This window comes from Coturnix japonica, unplaced genomic scaffold (assembly GCF_054131305.1).
Source record: "Coturnix japonica strain WE unplaced genomic scaffold, WE-NBRP24 Scf085, whole genome shotgun sequence".
Classification (NCBI taxonomy): domain Eukaryota; kingdom Metazoa; phylum Chordata; class Aves; order Galliformes; family Phasianidae; genus Coturnix; species Coturnix japonica.
This window is the reverse complement of record NW_028188988.1, coordinates 12,567-24,923: the sequence shown is the minus strand read 5'-3', so window position 1 is coordinate 24,923 and position 12,357 is coordinate 12,567. Positions and strand designations below refer to the sequence as shown.

At 52.9% G+C, this 12,357-nt stretch overlaps 2 protein-coding genes across 2 annotated transcripts in view; both read right to left on the bottom strand.

Moving 5' to 3' along the window:
- Positions 1 to 12,357, bottom strand: part of LOC107307545 (alpha-actinin-4-like) — a gene marked incomplete at its 3' end in the record, with an annotated part of 43,515 nt that overhangs the window by 21,833 nt on the left and 9,325 nt on the right. The window contains exons 2-8 of the mRNA XM_085534553.1: positions 10,290 to 10,404; positions 9,582 to 9,701; positions 8,128 to 8,214; positions 7,778 to 7,865; positions 7,357 to 7,435; positions 5,740 to 5,821; positions 423 to 508 (exon numbers count right to left, since the gene is read on the bottom strand). Of these exons, the coding sequence (XP_085390679.1) occupies positions 423 to 508; positions 5,740 to 5,821; positions 7,357 to 7,435; positions 7,778 to 7,865; positions 8,128 to 8,214; positions 9,582 to 9,701; positions 10,290 to 10,404 (657 nt within the window). The remainder of the gene's footprint in view (positions 1 to 422; positions 509 to 5,739; positions 5,822 to 7,356; positions 7,436 to 7,777; positions 7,866 to 8,127; positions 8,215 to 9,581; positions 9,702 to 10,289; positions 10,405 to 12,357) is intronic.
- On the bottom strand, positions 6,456 to 7,336 carry LOC146751480 (uncharacterized; the record flags this gene model as incomplete). Its single annotated transcript, XM_085534535.1, has 2 exons — positions 6,456 to 6,902; positions 6,998 to 7,336. Coding segments are annotated over 2 exons (786 nt in total), but the record flags the coding sequence as incomplete, so codon positions are not given.

The window sequence follows — 12,357 nt, the reverse complement described above, 5'->3', positions numbered from 1 at the left end:
GCACAAAGCCCCCTCCCCATAATACCCAGCAGCCATTGCACAAAGCCCCCCCCCCATAATACCCAGCAGCCATTGCACAAAGCCCCCTCCCCATAATACCCAGCAGCCATTGCCCCCAAGCCCCCCACCCCATAATACCCAGCAGCCATTGCCCCCCAAGCCCCCCCCCATAATACCCAGCAGCCATTGCACAAAGCCCCCCCCCATAATACCCAGCAGCCATTGCCCCCCAAGCCCCCTCCCCATAATACCCAGCAGCCATTGCCCCCAAGCCCCCTCCCCATAATACCCAGCAGCCATTGCACAAAGCCCCCTCCCCATAATACCCAGCAGCCACACAGCAGCATTGCCCCCCAAGCCCCCCCCCCATAATACCCAGCAGCCATCGCCCCCCAAGCCCCCCCCCCAAAATCCGAGCTCACCTTCTGAGCCCCCGAGAAAGCGTGGTAGAAGCAGGACACGTACGTCATGATGGCTTTCTCGTCGGGCCGCAGGGTGCCCACTATGTCTGAGAGGAGAAATAGGGGAGGGGGCGCGGGGGGGGCGTGAAGGAGCAGCCAGGAGACCCCATAGAGCACATAGGGACCCCCATAGGGAGACCCATAGGGAGCCCCATAGGGAGCAGGCGGTGATGGGACCAGACCACAGCTGGGTTGGGTTTGATGCTATATGATATATAGGGCTGGGTGACTCAAAGGGATCCTATATGTTCCTATATGTTCCTATATAGCACAGCTGGGTTTGATGCTATATGATATATAGGGCTGGGTAACTCAAAGGGATCCTATATGTTGCCTATAGGTTCCTATATAGCACAGCTGGATGTTGGGTTTGATGCCATATAGGGCTGGGTAACTCAAAGGGATCCTATATGTTGCCTATAGGTTCCTATATAGCACAGCTGGATGTTGGGTTTGATGCCATATAGGGCTGGGTAACTCAAAGGGATCCTATATGTTCCTATATAGCACAGCTGGATGCTGGGTTTGATGCCATATAGGGCTGGGTAACTCAAAGGGATCCTATATGTTCCTATATGTTCCTATATAGCACAGCTGGGTTGGGTTTGATGCCATATAGGGCTGGGTAACTCAAAGGGATCCTATATGTTCCTATATGTTCCTATATAGCACAGCTGGGTTTGATGCTATATGATATATAGGGCTGGGTAACTCAAAGGGATCCTATATGTTGCCTATATGTTCCTATATAGCACAGCTGGGTTGGGTTTGATGCCATATAGGGCTGGGTAACTCAAAGGGATCCTATATGTTCCTATATAGCACAGCTGGGTTGGGTTTGATGCTATATGATATATAGGGCTGGGTAACTCAATGGGATCCTATATGTTGCCTATAGGTTCCTATATAGCACAGCTGGGTTGGGTTTGATGCCATATAGGGCTGGGTAACTCAATGGGATCCTATATGTTGCCTATATGTTCCTATATGGCACAGCTGGGCTGGGTTTGATGCTATATGATATATAGGGCTGGGTAACTCAAAGGGATCCTATATGTTCCTATATGTTCCTATACAGCACAGCTGGATGCTGGGTTTGATGCCATATAGGGCTGGGTAACTCAAAGAGATCCTATATGATCCTATATAGCACAGCTGGGTTGGGTTTGATGCTGTATGATATATAGGGCTGGATAACTCAAAGGGATCCTATATGATCCTATATAGCACAGCTGGGTTGGGTTTGATGCTATATAGGGCTGGATAACTCAAAGGGATCCTATATGTCACCTATATGTTCCTATATAGCACAGCTGGATGTTGGGTTTGATGCTATATGATATATAGGGCTGGGTAACTCAAAGGGATCCTATATGTTGCCTATATGTTCCTATATAGCACAGCTGGGTTGGGTTTGATGCCATATAGGGCTGGGTAACTCAAAGGAATCTTATATGTTCCTATATGTTCCTATATAGCACAGCTGGATGTTGGGTTTGATGCTATATGATATATAGGGCTGGGTAACTCAAAGGGATCCTACATGTTCCTATATGTTCCTATATAGCACAGCTGGGTTGGGTTTGATGCCATATGATATATAGGGCTGGATAAGCGGCCCTATATAGCCCATATGAACAACCCTATATGCCTTATAGCTCCCATAGGGAACAACAGCAGCCCTATAGAACCCATATGAACAGCCCTATATGCCTTATAGCTCCCATAGGGGATGAGAGCAGCCCTATAGAACCCATATGAACAGCCCTATATGCCTTATAGCTCCCATAGGGAATGAGAGCGGCCCTATAGAACCCATATGAACAGCCCTATATGCCTTATAGCTCCCATAGGGAATGAGAGCGGCCCTATAGAACCCATATGAACAGCCCTATATGCCTTATAGCTCCCATAGGGAACGAGAGCAGCCCTATAGAGCCCATATGAACAGCCCTATATGCCCTATAGCTCCCATAGGGAATGATAACAGCCCTATATGCCTTATAGCTCCCATAGGGAACGATAGCGGCCCTATAGAACCCATATGAACAGCCCTATATGCCTTATAGCTCCCATAGGGAACAATAGCAGCCCTATAGAACCCATATGAACAGCCCTATATGCCTTATAGCTCCCATAGGGAACAATAGCAGCCCTATATGCCTTATAGCTCCCATAGGGAACGAGAGCAGCCCTATAGAACCCATATGAACAGCCCTATATGCTTTATAGCTCCCATAGGGAACAATAACAGCCCTATATGCCTTATAGCTCCCATAGGGAACGAGAGCAGCCCTATAGAACCCATATGAACAGCCCTATATGCCTTATAGCTCCCATAGGGAACTATAGCGGCCCTATAGAACCCATATGAACAGCCCTATATGCCTTATAGCTCCCATAGGGAATGAGAGCGGCCCTATAGAACCCATATGAACAGCCCTATATGCCTTATAGCTCCCATAGGGAACGAGAGCAGCCCTATAGAGCCCATATGAACAGCCCTATATGCCCTATAGCTCCCATAGGGAATGATAACAGCCCTATATGCCTTATAGCTCCCATAGGGAACGATAGCGGCCCTATAGAACCCATATGAACAGCCCTATATGCCTTATAGCTCCCATAGGGAACAATAGCAGCCCTATAGAACCCATATGAACAGCCCTATATGCCTTATAGCTCCCATAGGGAACAATAGCAGCCCTATATGCCTTATAGCTCCCATAGGGAACGAGAGCAGCCCTATAGAACCCATATGAACAGCCCTATATGCTTTATAGCTCCCATAGGGAACAATAACAGCCCTATATGCCTTATAGCTCCCATAGGGAACGAGAGCAGCCCTATAGAACCCATATGAACAGCCCTATATGCCTTATAGCTCCCATAGGGAACTATAGCGGCCCTATAGAACCCATATGTACGAGCTGGGGTCTGGTTCCCATTGAGATAGAGGCAGGCAGCTGGAAGAGAAGCAGGTGAGCGTGTCCCTTATGGCTCCTTATGGCCCTATATTGCCCTATATGGCCCTATATGGCCCTATATGGCCCTATATGGCCCTTTATGGCCCTATAGGGCTCTATTAGGGTGTCCTATGGTTCCCATAGGGCTAAAGGAAGGCTCCTGTGTGGGTATAGAAGGTGATTAGGGTGTCCTATGGGTCCCATAGGGGCTCCTGTGTGGGTCTAGAAGGTGATTAGGGTGTCCTATGTGGGGCTGGTTCCTGTATGGGTGTAAGGAGGGGATAAGGTTGGGGTGGATATAGGAGTAGATATAGGATATAGGGGTGGATATAGGATATAGGGGTGGATATAACAGTGGATATAGGATATACAAGTATATATAGGGGTGGATATAGGGGTATATATAGCAGTATATACAGGGGTGAATATAGAATATAGGGGTATACATAAGGGTGGATATAGGGGTATATATAGGGAGGGATATAGGCTATAGGGGTGGATATAGGGCTGGCTATAGGCTATGGGGATATATATGGGGTGGCTATAGGGTTGGATATAGGCTATAGGGGTATATATGGGGTGGATATAAGGCTGGATATAGGATACAGGGGTATATATGGGGTGGCTATATGGGTATATATGGGGTGGCTATAGGGGTATACATGGGGTGGCTATATGGGTATATACGGGGTGGCTATAGGGCTGGCTATAGGCTATAGGGTTATATATGGGGTGGCTATAGGGGTATACATGGGGTGGCTATAGGGCTGGCTATAGGGCTGGCTATAGGATACAGGGGTATATATGGGGTGGCTATGGGGCTGGCTATAGGCTATAGGGTTATATATGGGGTGGCTATAGGGCTGGCTATAGGCTATATGGGTATATATGGGGTGGCTATAGGGTTATATATGGGGTGGCTATAGGGCTGGCTATAGGCTATATGGGTATACATGGGGTGGCTATAGGCTATAGGGTTATATATGGGGTGGCTATAGGCTATCGGGTTATATATGGGGTGGCTATGGGGCTATATATGGGGTGGCTATGGGGCTGGCTATAGGCTATATGGGTATGTATGGGGTGGCTATGGGGCTATATATGGGGTGGCTATGGGGCTGACTATAGGCTATAGGGGTATATATGGGGTGGCTATAGGGTTATATATGGGCTGGCTATGGGGCTGGCTATAGGCTATATGGGTATATATGGGGTGGCTATAGGGTTATATATGGGGTGGCTATAGGGCTGGCTATAGGCTATATGGGTATATATGGGGTGGCTATAGGGTTATATATGGGGTGGCTATAGGGCTGGCTATAGGCTATATGGGTATATATGGGGTGGCTATGGGGCTGGCTATAGGCTATAGGGGTATATATGGGGTGGCTATATGGGTATACATGGGGTGGCTATGGGGCTGGCTATAGGCTATATGGGTATATATGGGGTGGCTATATGGGTATATATGGGGTGGCTATAGGGCTGGCTATAGGCTATATGGGTATATATGGGGTGGCTATGGGGCTGGCTATAGGCTATAGGGGTATATATGGGGTGGCTATATGGGTATACATGGGGTGGCTATGGGGCTGGCTATAGGCTATATGGGTATATATGGGGTGGCTATGGGGCTGGCTATAGGCTATATGGGTATATATGGGGTGGCTATATGGGTATACATGGGGTGGCTATGGGGCTGGCTATAGGCTATATGGGTATATATGGGGTGGCTATATGGGTATATATGGGGTGGCTATAGGGCTGGCTATAGGCTATATGGGTATATATGGGGTGGCTATGGGGCTGGCTATAGGCTATAGGGGTATATATGGGGTGGCTATATGGGTATACATGGGGTGGCTATGGGGCTGGCTATAGGCTATATGGGTATATATGGGGTGGCTATGGGGCTGGCTATAGGCTATATGGGTATATATGGGGTGGCTATGGGGCTGACTATAGGCTATAGGGTTATATATGGGGTGGCTATGGGGCTGGCTATAGGCTATATGGGTATATATGGGGTGGCTATGGGGCTGGCTATAGGCTATAGGGGTATATATGGGGTGGCTATATGGGTATACATGGGGTGGCTATGGGGCTGGCTATAGGCTATATGGGTATATATGGGGTGGCTATAGGGGTATATATGGGGTGGCTATAGGGCTGGCTATAGGCTATATGGGTATATATGGGCTGGCTATAGCGCTGGCTATAGGCTATATGGGTATACATGGGGTGGCTATGGGGCTGGCTATAGGCTATAGGGGTATATATGGGGTGGCTATGGGGCTGGCTGTGGGGCTCACCCTCAGCATCCAACATCTTGGGGATGTCCAGGTATTTCTCTGCCACCTCGAAGGCGTTGTTCAGGTTGGTCACGGGGTCGTCCTGGGGGAGGGGGAGAGGGAGAAGGGAGGGGGTGAATGGGGGGGAAAGGGGGAGGGTGAGGGGGGGGAGGATGAAGAGGGGGAGGATGAAGAGGGGGATGGTAATGGGGGGAGGATGAAGGGAGAGGATGATGGAGGGGGGGAGGGTGAAGAAGAGGATGATAAGGGGGGGAGGATGAAGGGAGAGGGAGGGAGAAGAGGGGGAGGATGAAGGGAGAGGGATGATGAAGGGAGAGGGTGAAGGGGGGATGTTAAAGGGGGGGAGGATGAAGGGAGAGGGAGGGTGAAGGCAGAGATGATGTAGGGAGAGGATGAAGGGGGGGAGGATGAAGGGGGGGAGGATGAAGGGGGGGAGGATGAAGGGGGGGAGATGGTAATGGGGGGGATGGTAAGGGGAGAGGGATGGGGAGGAGGCTGAAGGGGGAGGGATGATGAAGGGGGGGAGGATGAAGGGGGAGATGGTGAAGGGGGGGGGGATGAAGGGGGAGATGGTAATGGGGGGATGAATGAAGGGAGAGGCTGAAGGGGGGGAGTGTGAAGAGGGGGAGGATGAGGGGGGGGGATGGTAAATGGGGGGAGGATGAAGGGGGAGATGATGAAGGGGGGGAGGATGAAGGGGGGGAGGATGAAGGGGGGGAGGATGAAGGGGGGGAGGATGAAGGGGGGGAGATGGTAATGGGGGGGATGGTAAAGGGAGAGGGATGGGGAGGAGGGTGAAGGGGGGAGGATGAAGGGAGAGGGTGAAGTGGGAGGGATGAAAGAGGGGATGGTAAAGGGAGGGATGATGAAGGGGGGGAGGATGAAGGGGGAGGGTAAAGGGGGGATGTTAAAGGGGGGGATGATGAAGGGAGAGGGAGGGTGAAGGCAGAGATGATGTAGGGAGAGGATGAAGGGGGGGAGGATGAAGGGAGAGGGTGAAGAGGGAGGGATGATGAAGGGGGAGAGGGATGATGAGGGGGGGCAGGATGAAGGGGGGGAGGATGAAGAGGGGGAGATGGTAATGGGGGGGATGGTAAAGGGAGAGGGATGGGGAGGAGGGTGAAGGGGGGAGGATGAAGGGAGAGGGTGAAGGGAGAGGGATGCTAAAGGGGGGGAGGATGAAGGGGAGAGGGAGGATGGATGAAGGGGGGAGGATGAAGGGGGAGATGGTAATGGGGGGATGAATGAAGGGAGAGGCTGAAGGGGGGGAGTGTGAAGGGGGGGAGGATGAGGGAGGGGATGGTAAATGGGGGGAGGATGAAGGGGGAGATGATGAAGAGGGGGAGGATGAAGGGGGGGAGGATGAAGGGGGAGATGGTAATGGGGGGGATGGTAAAGGGAGAGGGATGCTGAAGGGGGGGAGGGTGAAGAAGAGGGGGATGATGAGGGGGGGAGGATGAAGGGAGAGGGTGAAGGGGGGATGATGGAGAGGGGGAGGATGAAGGGGGGATGGTAAAGGAGAGGGATGAAGGGGGGGATGATGGAGGGGAGGATGATGGAGGGGGGATGGTGCAGAGGGTCGGGGGCTGCTCCCCCCCCCCAAATCAGCCCCGTTACCTTCCTGAGCTTGTCGTACTCGATGAGCTCCGGGCGGTGTCTGTGGATCAGCGCGTTGAAGGCAAGGCCGTCCTTCCAGCTGCAACACAGGGCAGGGGGCAGCCCCATAGATGGGGGTCAGCCCCATAGGGAGATGGGGGTCAGCCCCATAGAGACATTGGGGTCAGCCCCATAGAGAGGAGATGTCCTTCAGCCCCATAGAGAGATTGGGTTCTGCCCCATAGACAGATTGGGGTCAGCCCCATAGAGAGATGGGGGTCAGCCCCATAGAGAGATGGGGGTCAGCCCCATAGAGAGGAGATGTCTTTCAGCCCCATAGAGAGGAGATGTCCTTCAGCCCCATAGAGGAGATGTCCTTCAGCCCCATATTAGTGTCCTTCAGCCCCACATCCCCTTTTACCCCCCGATTTCTGCCCCACACCTGATGTGGAAGTTCTGCACGTTGACGTTCTTGTAGGGCGCTGTTTTCCTTTGGCACCATAAGAGCAGCCCCTCCTTGGCCGAGGTCTCTGCAAAGGGATGGAAGGGTTCAGCCCCACTGCTCTGCCCCATAGCTCTGCCCCATAGCTGTGCCCCATAGCAGTGCCCCATAGCCCTGCAGCCCCACTACCTTCCATAAAGGGATGGGTTCAGCCCCATGGCAGTGCCCCATAGCCCTGCAGCCCCATTACCTGGGTCCAGCCCCATAGCTGCCCCATAGCTGCCCCATAGCCATGCCCCATAGCTGCCCCATAGCTGTGCCCCATAGCTGCCCCATAGCTGCCCCATTACCTTCCACGGAGATGTCCTGGATGGCGAATCGAAGGATGATGGTCCAGATCATCCCCAGCGTCATCTTGGCGTTACCATCAACGATCTCTGGGGGGGGGGAAGGGGGAGATAAGAGCTGATAACAGCGACTGATAAGGGAGCAGGGCAGTGATTGATAAGGGAGCTTGCATTGCTTGCCCTGCTTGCATTGCCTGCCTTGCATTGCTTGCCCTGCTTGCATTGCCTGCATTGCATTGCTTGCCCTGCTGCTTGCATTGCCTGCACTGCATTGCTTGCCCTGCTTGCATTGCTTGCCTTGCATTGCTTGCCCTGCTTGCACTGCCTGCCTTGCATTGCTTGCCCTGCTTGCATTGCCTGCCTTGCATTGCTTGCACTGCTTGCATTGCCTGCCTTGCATTGCTTGCCCTGCTTGCATTGCCTGCATCACACTGCTTTCCCTGCTTGCATTGCCTGCGTTGCATTGCTTTCCCTGCTTGCATTGCCTACATTGCATTGCTTGCCCTGCTTGCATTGCCTGCATTGCATTGCTTTCCCTGCTTGCATTGCCTACACTGCATTGCTTGCCCTGCTTGCATTGCCTACATTGCATTGCTTGCCCTGCTTGCATTGCCTGCACTGCATTGCTTTCCCTGCTTGCATTGCCTGCATTGCATTGCTTTCCCTGCTTGCATTGCCTACATTGCATTGCTTGCCCTGCTTGCATTGCCTGCCTTGCATTGCTTGCACTGCTTGCATTGCCTACATTGCATTGCTTGCACTGCTCTGACATTATGTGCTCAGCTGGATCTGCTTGCATTACCTGCCCTGCATTGCTTGCATTGCTTGCCCTGCATTGCCTGCCCTGCATTGCTTGCCCTGCATCGCTTGCCCTAGCATTGCCTGCCCTGCATTGCTTGCCCTGCATCGCCTGCCCTGCATCGCTTGCCCTGCATTGCTTGCCCTGCATCGCTTGCCCTGCATTGCTTGCCCTGCATTGCTTGCATTGCTTGCCCTGCATTGCTTGCCCTGCATCGCCTGCCCTGCATTGCCTGCCCTGCATTGCCTGCTCTGCATCGCTTGCCCTGCATCGCTTGCCCTAGCATTGCCTGCCCTGCATTGCTTGCATTGCCTGCCCTGCATTGCTTGCCCTGCATCGCCTGCCCTGCATTGCTTGCCCTGCATCGCTTGCCCTGCATTGCCTGCCCTGCATTGCTTGCCCTGCATTGCTTGCCCTGCATTGCTTGCCCTGCATTGCCTGCCCTGCATTGCCTGCCCTGCATTGCTTGCATTGCCTGCCCTGCATTGCCTGCCCTGCATTGCTTGCCCTGCATTGCTTGCCCTGCATTGCCTGCCCTGCATTGCTTGCCCTGCATTGCCTGCCCTGCATTGCCTGCCCTGCATTGCCTGCCCTGCATTACCTGCCCTGCATTGCCTGCATTCCCTGCACTGCCCCATGCCCTGCAGCCCGGACTCACCCTCGGCGCCGATGGAGACCAGTTTGACCCCTTTGCTGGCGATGAAATCCAGCGCCTTGTTGACGTTGTTGATCTTGTGCACCCGCATTTTGCCGCGCTCCGGCTTCGGCAGCCGCTCACCTGGGGGGGGAAAAGGGGGGGGGGTGGAAACGGGGCTGCATTGGAGCCACAGCTGCATTGGAGCCAGGGGAATATTGAACCCAGGGCTGCATTGGAGCTGCATTGGGGCTGCCTTGGGGCTGCCTTGGGGCTGCCTTGGGGCTGCATGCTGCCCCCGTCCCAAGGCAGGCCATGCAATGCAATGCAATGCAATGCCATGCAATGCAATACAATGCCATGCAATGCAATGCCATGCCATGCAATGCGATGCAATGCAATACAATGCAATGCCATGCCATGCAATGCAATACAATGCAATGCAATGCCATGCCATGCAATGCAATACAATGCAATGCAATGCAGTACAATGCAATACAATGCAATACAATGCCATGCAATGTCATGCAATGCCATGCAATGCCATGCAATGCAATACAATGCAATGCAATACAATACAATACAATGCAATGCCATGCAATGCCATGCCATACAATGCAATACAATGCAATGCCATACAATGCAATGCAATGCCATGCAATGCGATGCAATACAATGCAATGCAGTACAATGCAATACAATGCAATGCCATGCCATGCGTTGCAGTCTGACCTGAGATGACCTCGAGCAGCAGCATCAGCTTCAGCCCGTCGCGAAAATCCTCGTCGATGTTGTCGATGTGTGTCCCGGCTTTACGCAGGTGGGAGTTGCACCAGGCCGTGAACGTCTGCGGGGACAACATAGAACCCATAGAAACCCATAGGAACCCATAGGAACCCATAGAACCCCATAGAAACCCCATAGAAACCCCATAGGAACCCCATAGAAACCCCATAGAAACCCCATAGAAACCCCATAGAAACCTCATAGAAACCCTATAGATCTGACACCCCATAGAAACCCCATAGAAACCCCATAGAGCACCCCATAGATCTGACACCCCATAGAAACCCCATAGAGCTGACACCCCATAGAGCTGACACCCCATAGAAACCCCATAGAGCAGAAACCCCATAGAAACCCCATAGAGCTGACACCTCATAGCAAACCCCATAGAGCTGACACCCCATAGATCACCCCATAGAAACCCCATAGAGCTGACACCCCATAGAAACCCCATAGAGCTGACACCCCATAGATCACCCCATAGAAACCCCATAGAGCTGACACCCCATAGAAACCCCAAAGAGCACACACCCCATAGAGCAGAAACCCCAAAGATCACCCCATAGAGCACCCCATAGATCACCTCATAGATCAGCCACCCCATATCTGTTACCCCAAAGATCAGACACCCCATAGATCTGACACCCCATAGCAAACCCCACAGAGCACCCCATAGAGCTGACACCCCATAGATCAGCCCATAGATCTGACACCCCATAGATCAGCCCATAGAGCTGACATCCCATAGCTCAGGTACACCCATAGCTGAGTTACCCTATATGACCCCATAGAGACATACTGCAGTTCCTCCCTTTTAGGGGGGGCTTTATGGGGTGGGGGGTCCCTCCCTTGGGGGGGGGGTTGGGTTTATGGGGGGGGCTGGGTTTATGGGGGGGTCTATGGGGGGGGGGTTGGGTTTATGGGGGGGTCTATGGGGGGGTCTATGGGGGGGGGTTGTGTTTATGGGGGGGTCTATGGGGGGGTTGTGTTTAGGGGGGGTTTATGGGGGGGCTCCTCCCTTTTAGGGGGGGCTTTATGGGGGGGGGGGTTAGGGGGGGTCTATGGGGGGGTTCCTCCCTTTTAGGGGGGCTTTATGGAGGGGCTGGGTTTAAGGGGGGGGTCTGTGGGGGGGGTTGGGTTTATGGGGGGGGTCTATGGGGGGGTCTGTGTTTATGGGGGGGTCTATGGGGGGGTTTATGGGGGGGGCTGGGTTTATGGGGGGGTCTATGGGGGGGTCTATGGGGGGGGTTGGGTCTATGGGGGGGTCCCACCCTTGGCACCATGAGCCGCATTGTGCTGAGCAGGAAGTTGGTTGGGGCAGGAAATGAGTCCAAACATTGAACAGCAGGAAGGAAACGGCCCTAAAACTGCGGGGACTAATAGGGCTGAACACTATGGGGTAAAGGATACTTATGGGGCAGGACCTTATGGGACCCCTAATAGGGCTGAACCTTAATGGGACCCTAATGGGGCTGAACCTTATGGGGTAAAGATCCTTATGGGGCAGGACCTTAATGGGACCCTAATGGGGCAGAACCTTAATGGGGCCCCTAATGGGGCAGCCCCTTAATGGGGCCCCTAATGGGGCAGAACCTTATGGGGTAAAGATCCTTATGGGGCAGCCCCTTAATGGGACCCTAATGGGGCAGAACCTTATGGGGTACAGATCCTTATGGGGCAGAACCTTAATGGGACCCTAATGGGGCAGAACCTTAATGGGACCCTAATGGGGCAGAACCTTATGGGGCAGCCCCTTAATAGGATCCCCATTAAATCCCATTACTTCCCATTCCGCCCTATTGGGTGTTACTGGGAACAGGATGAACTGGGACAGGGCTGGATTCCTGTCATTCCTTGCCCTTATATGGACTGAGGAGCAGCAGGGGGAGGAAGGAAGGGGGAGATGGGACCCTATATGGGATCCTATAAGGGATCCTATATGGGATATGGGATCCTACATGGGATATGGGACCCTATATGGGATATGGGATCCTATATGGGATATGGGACCCTA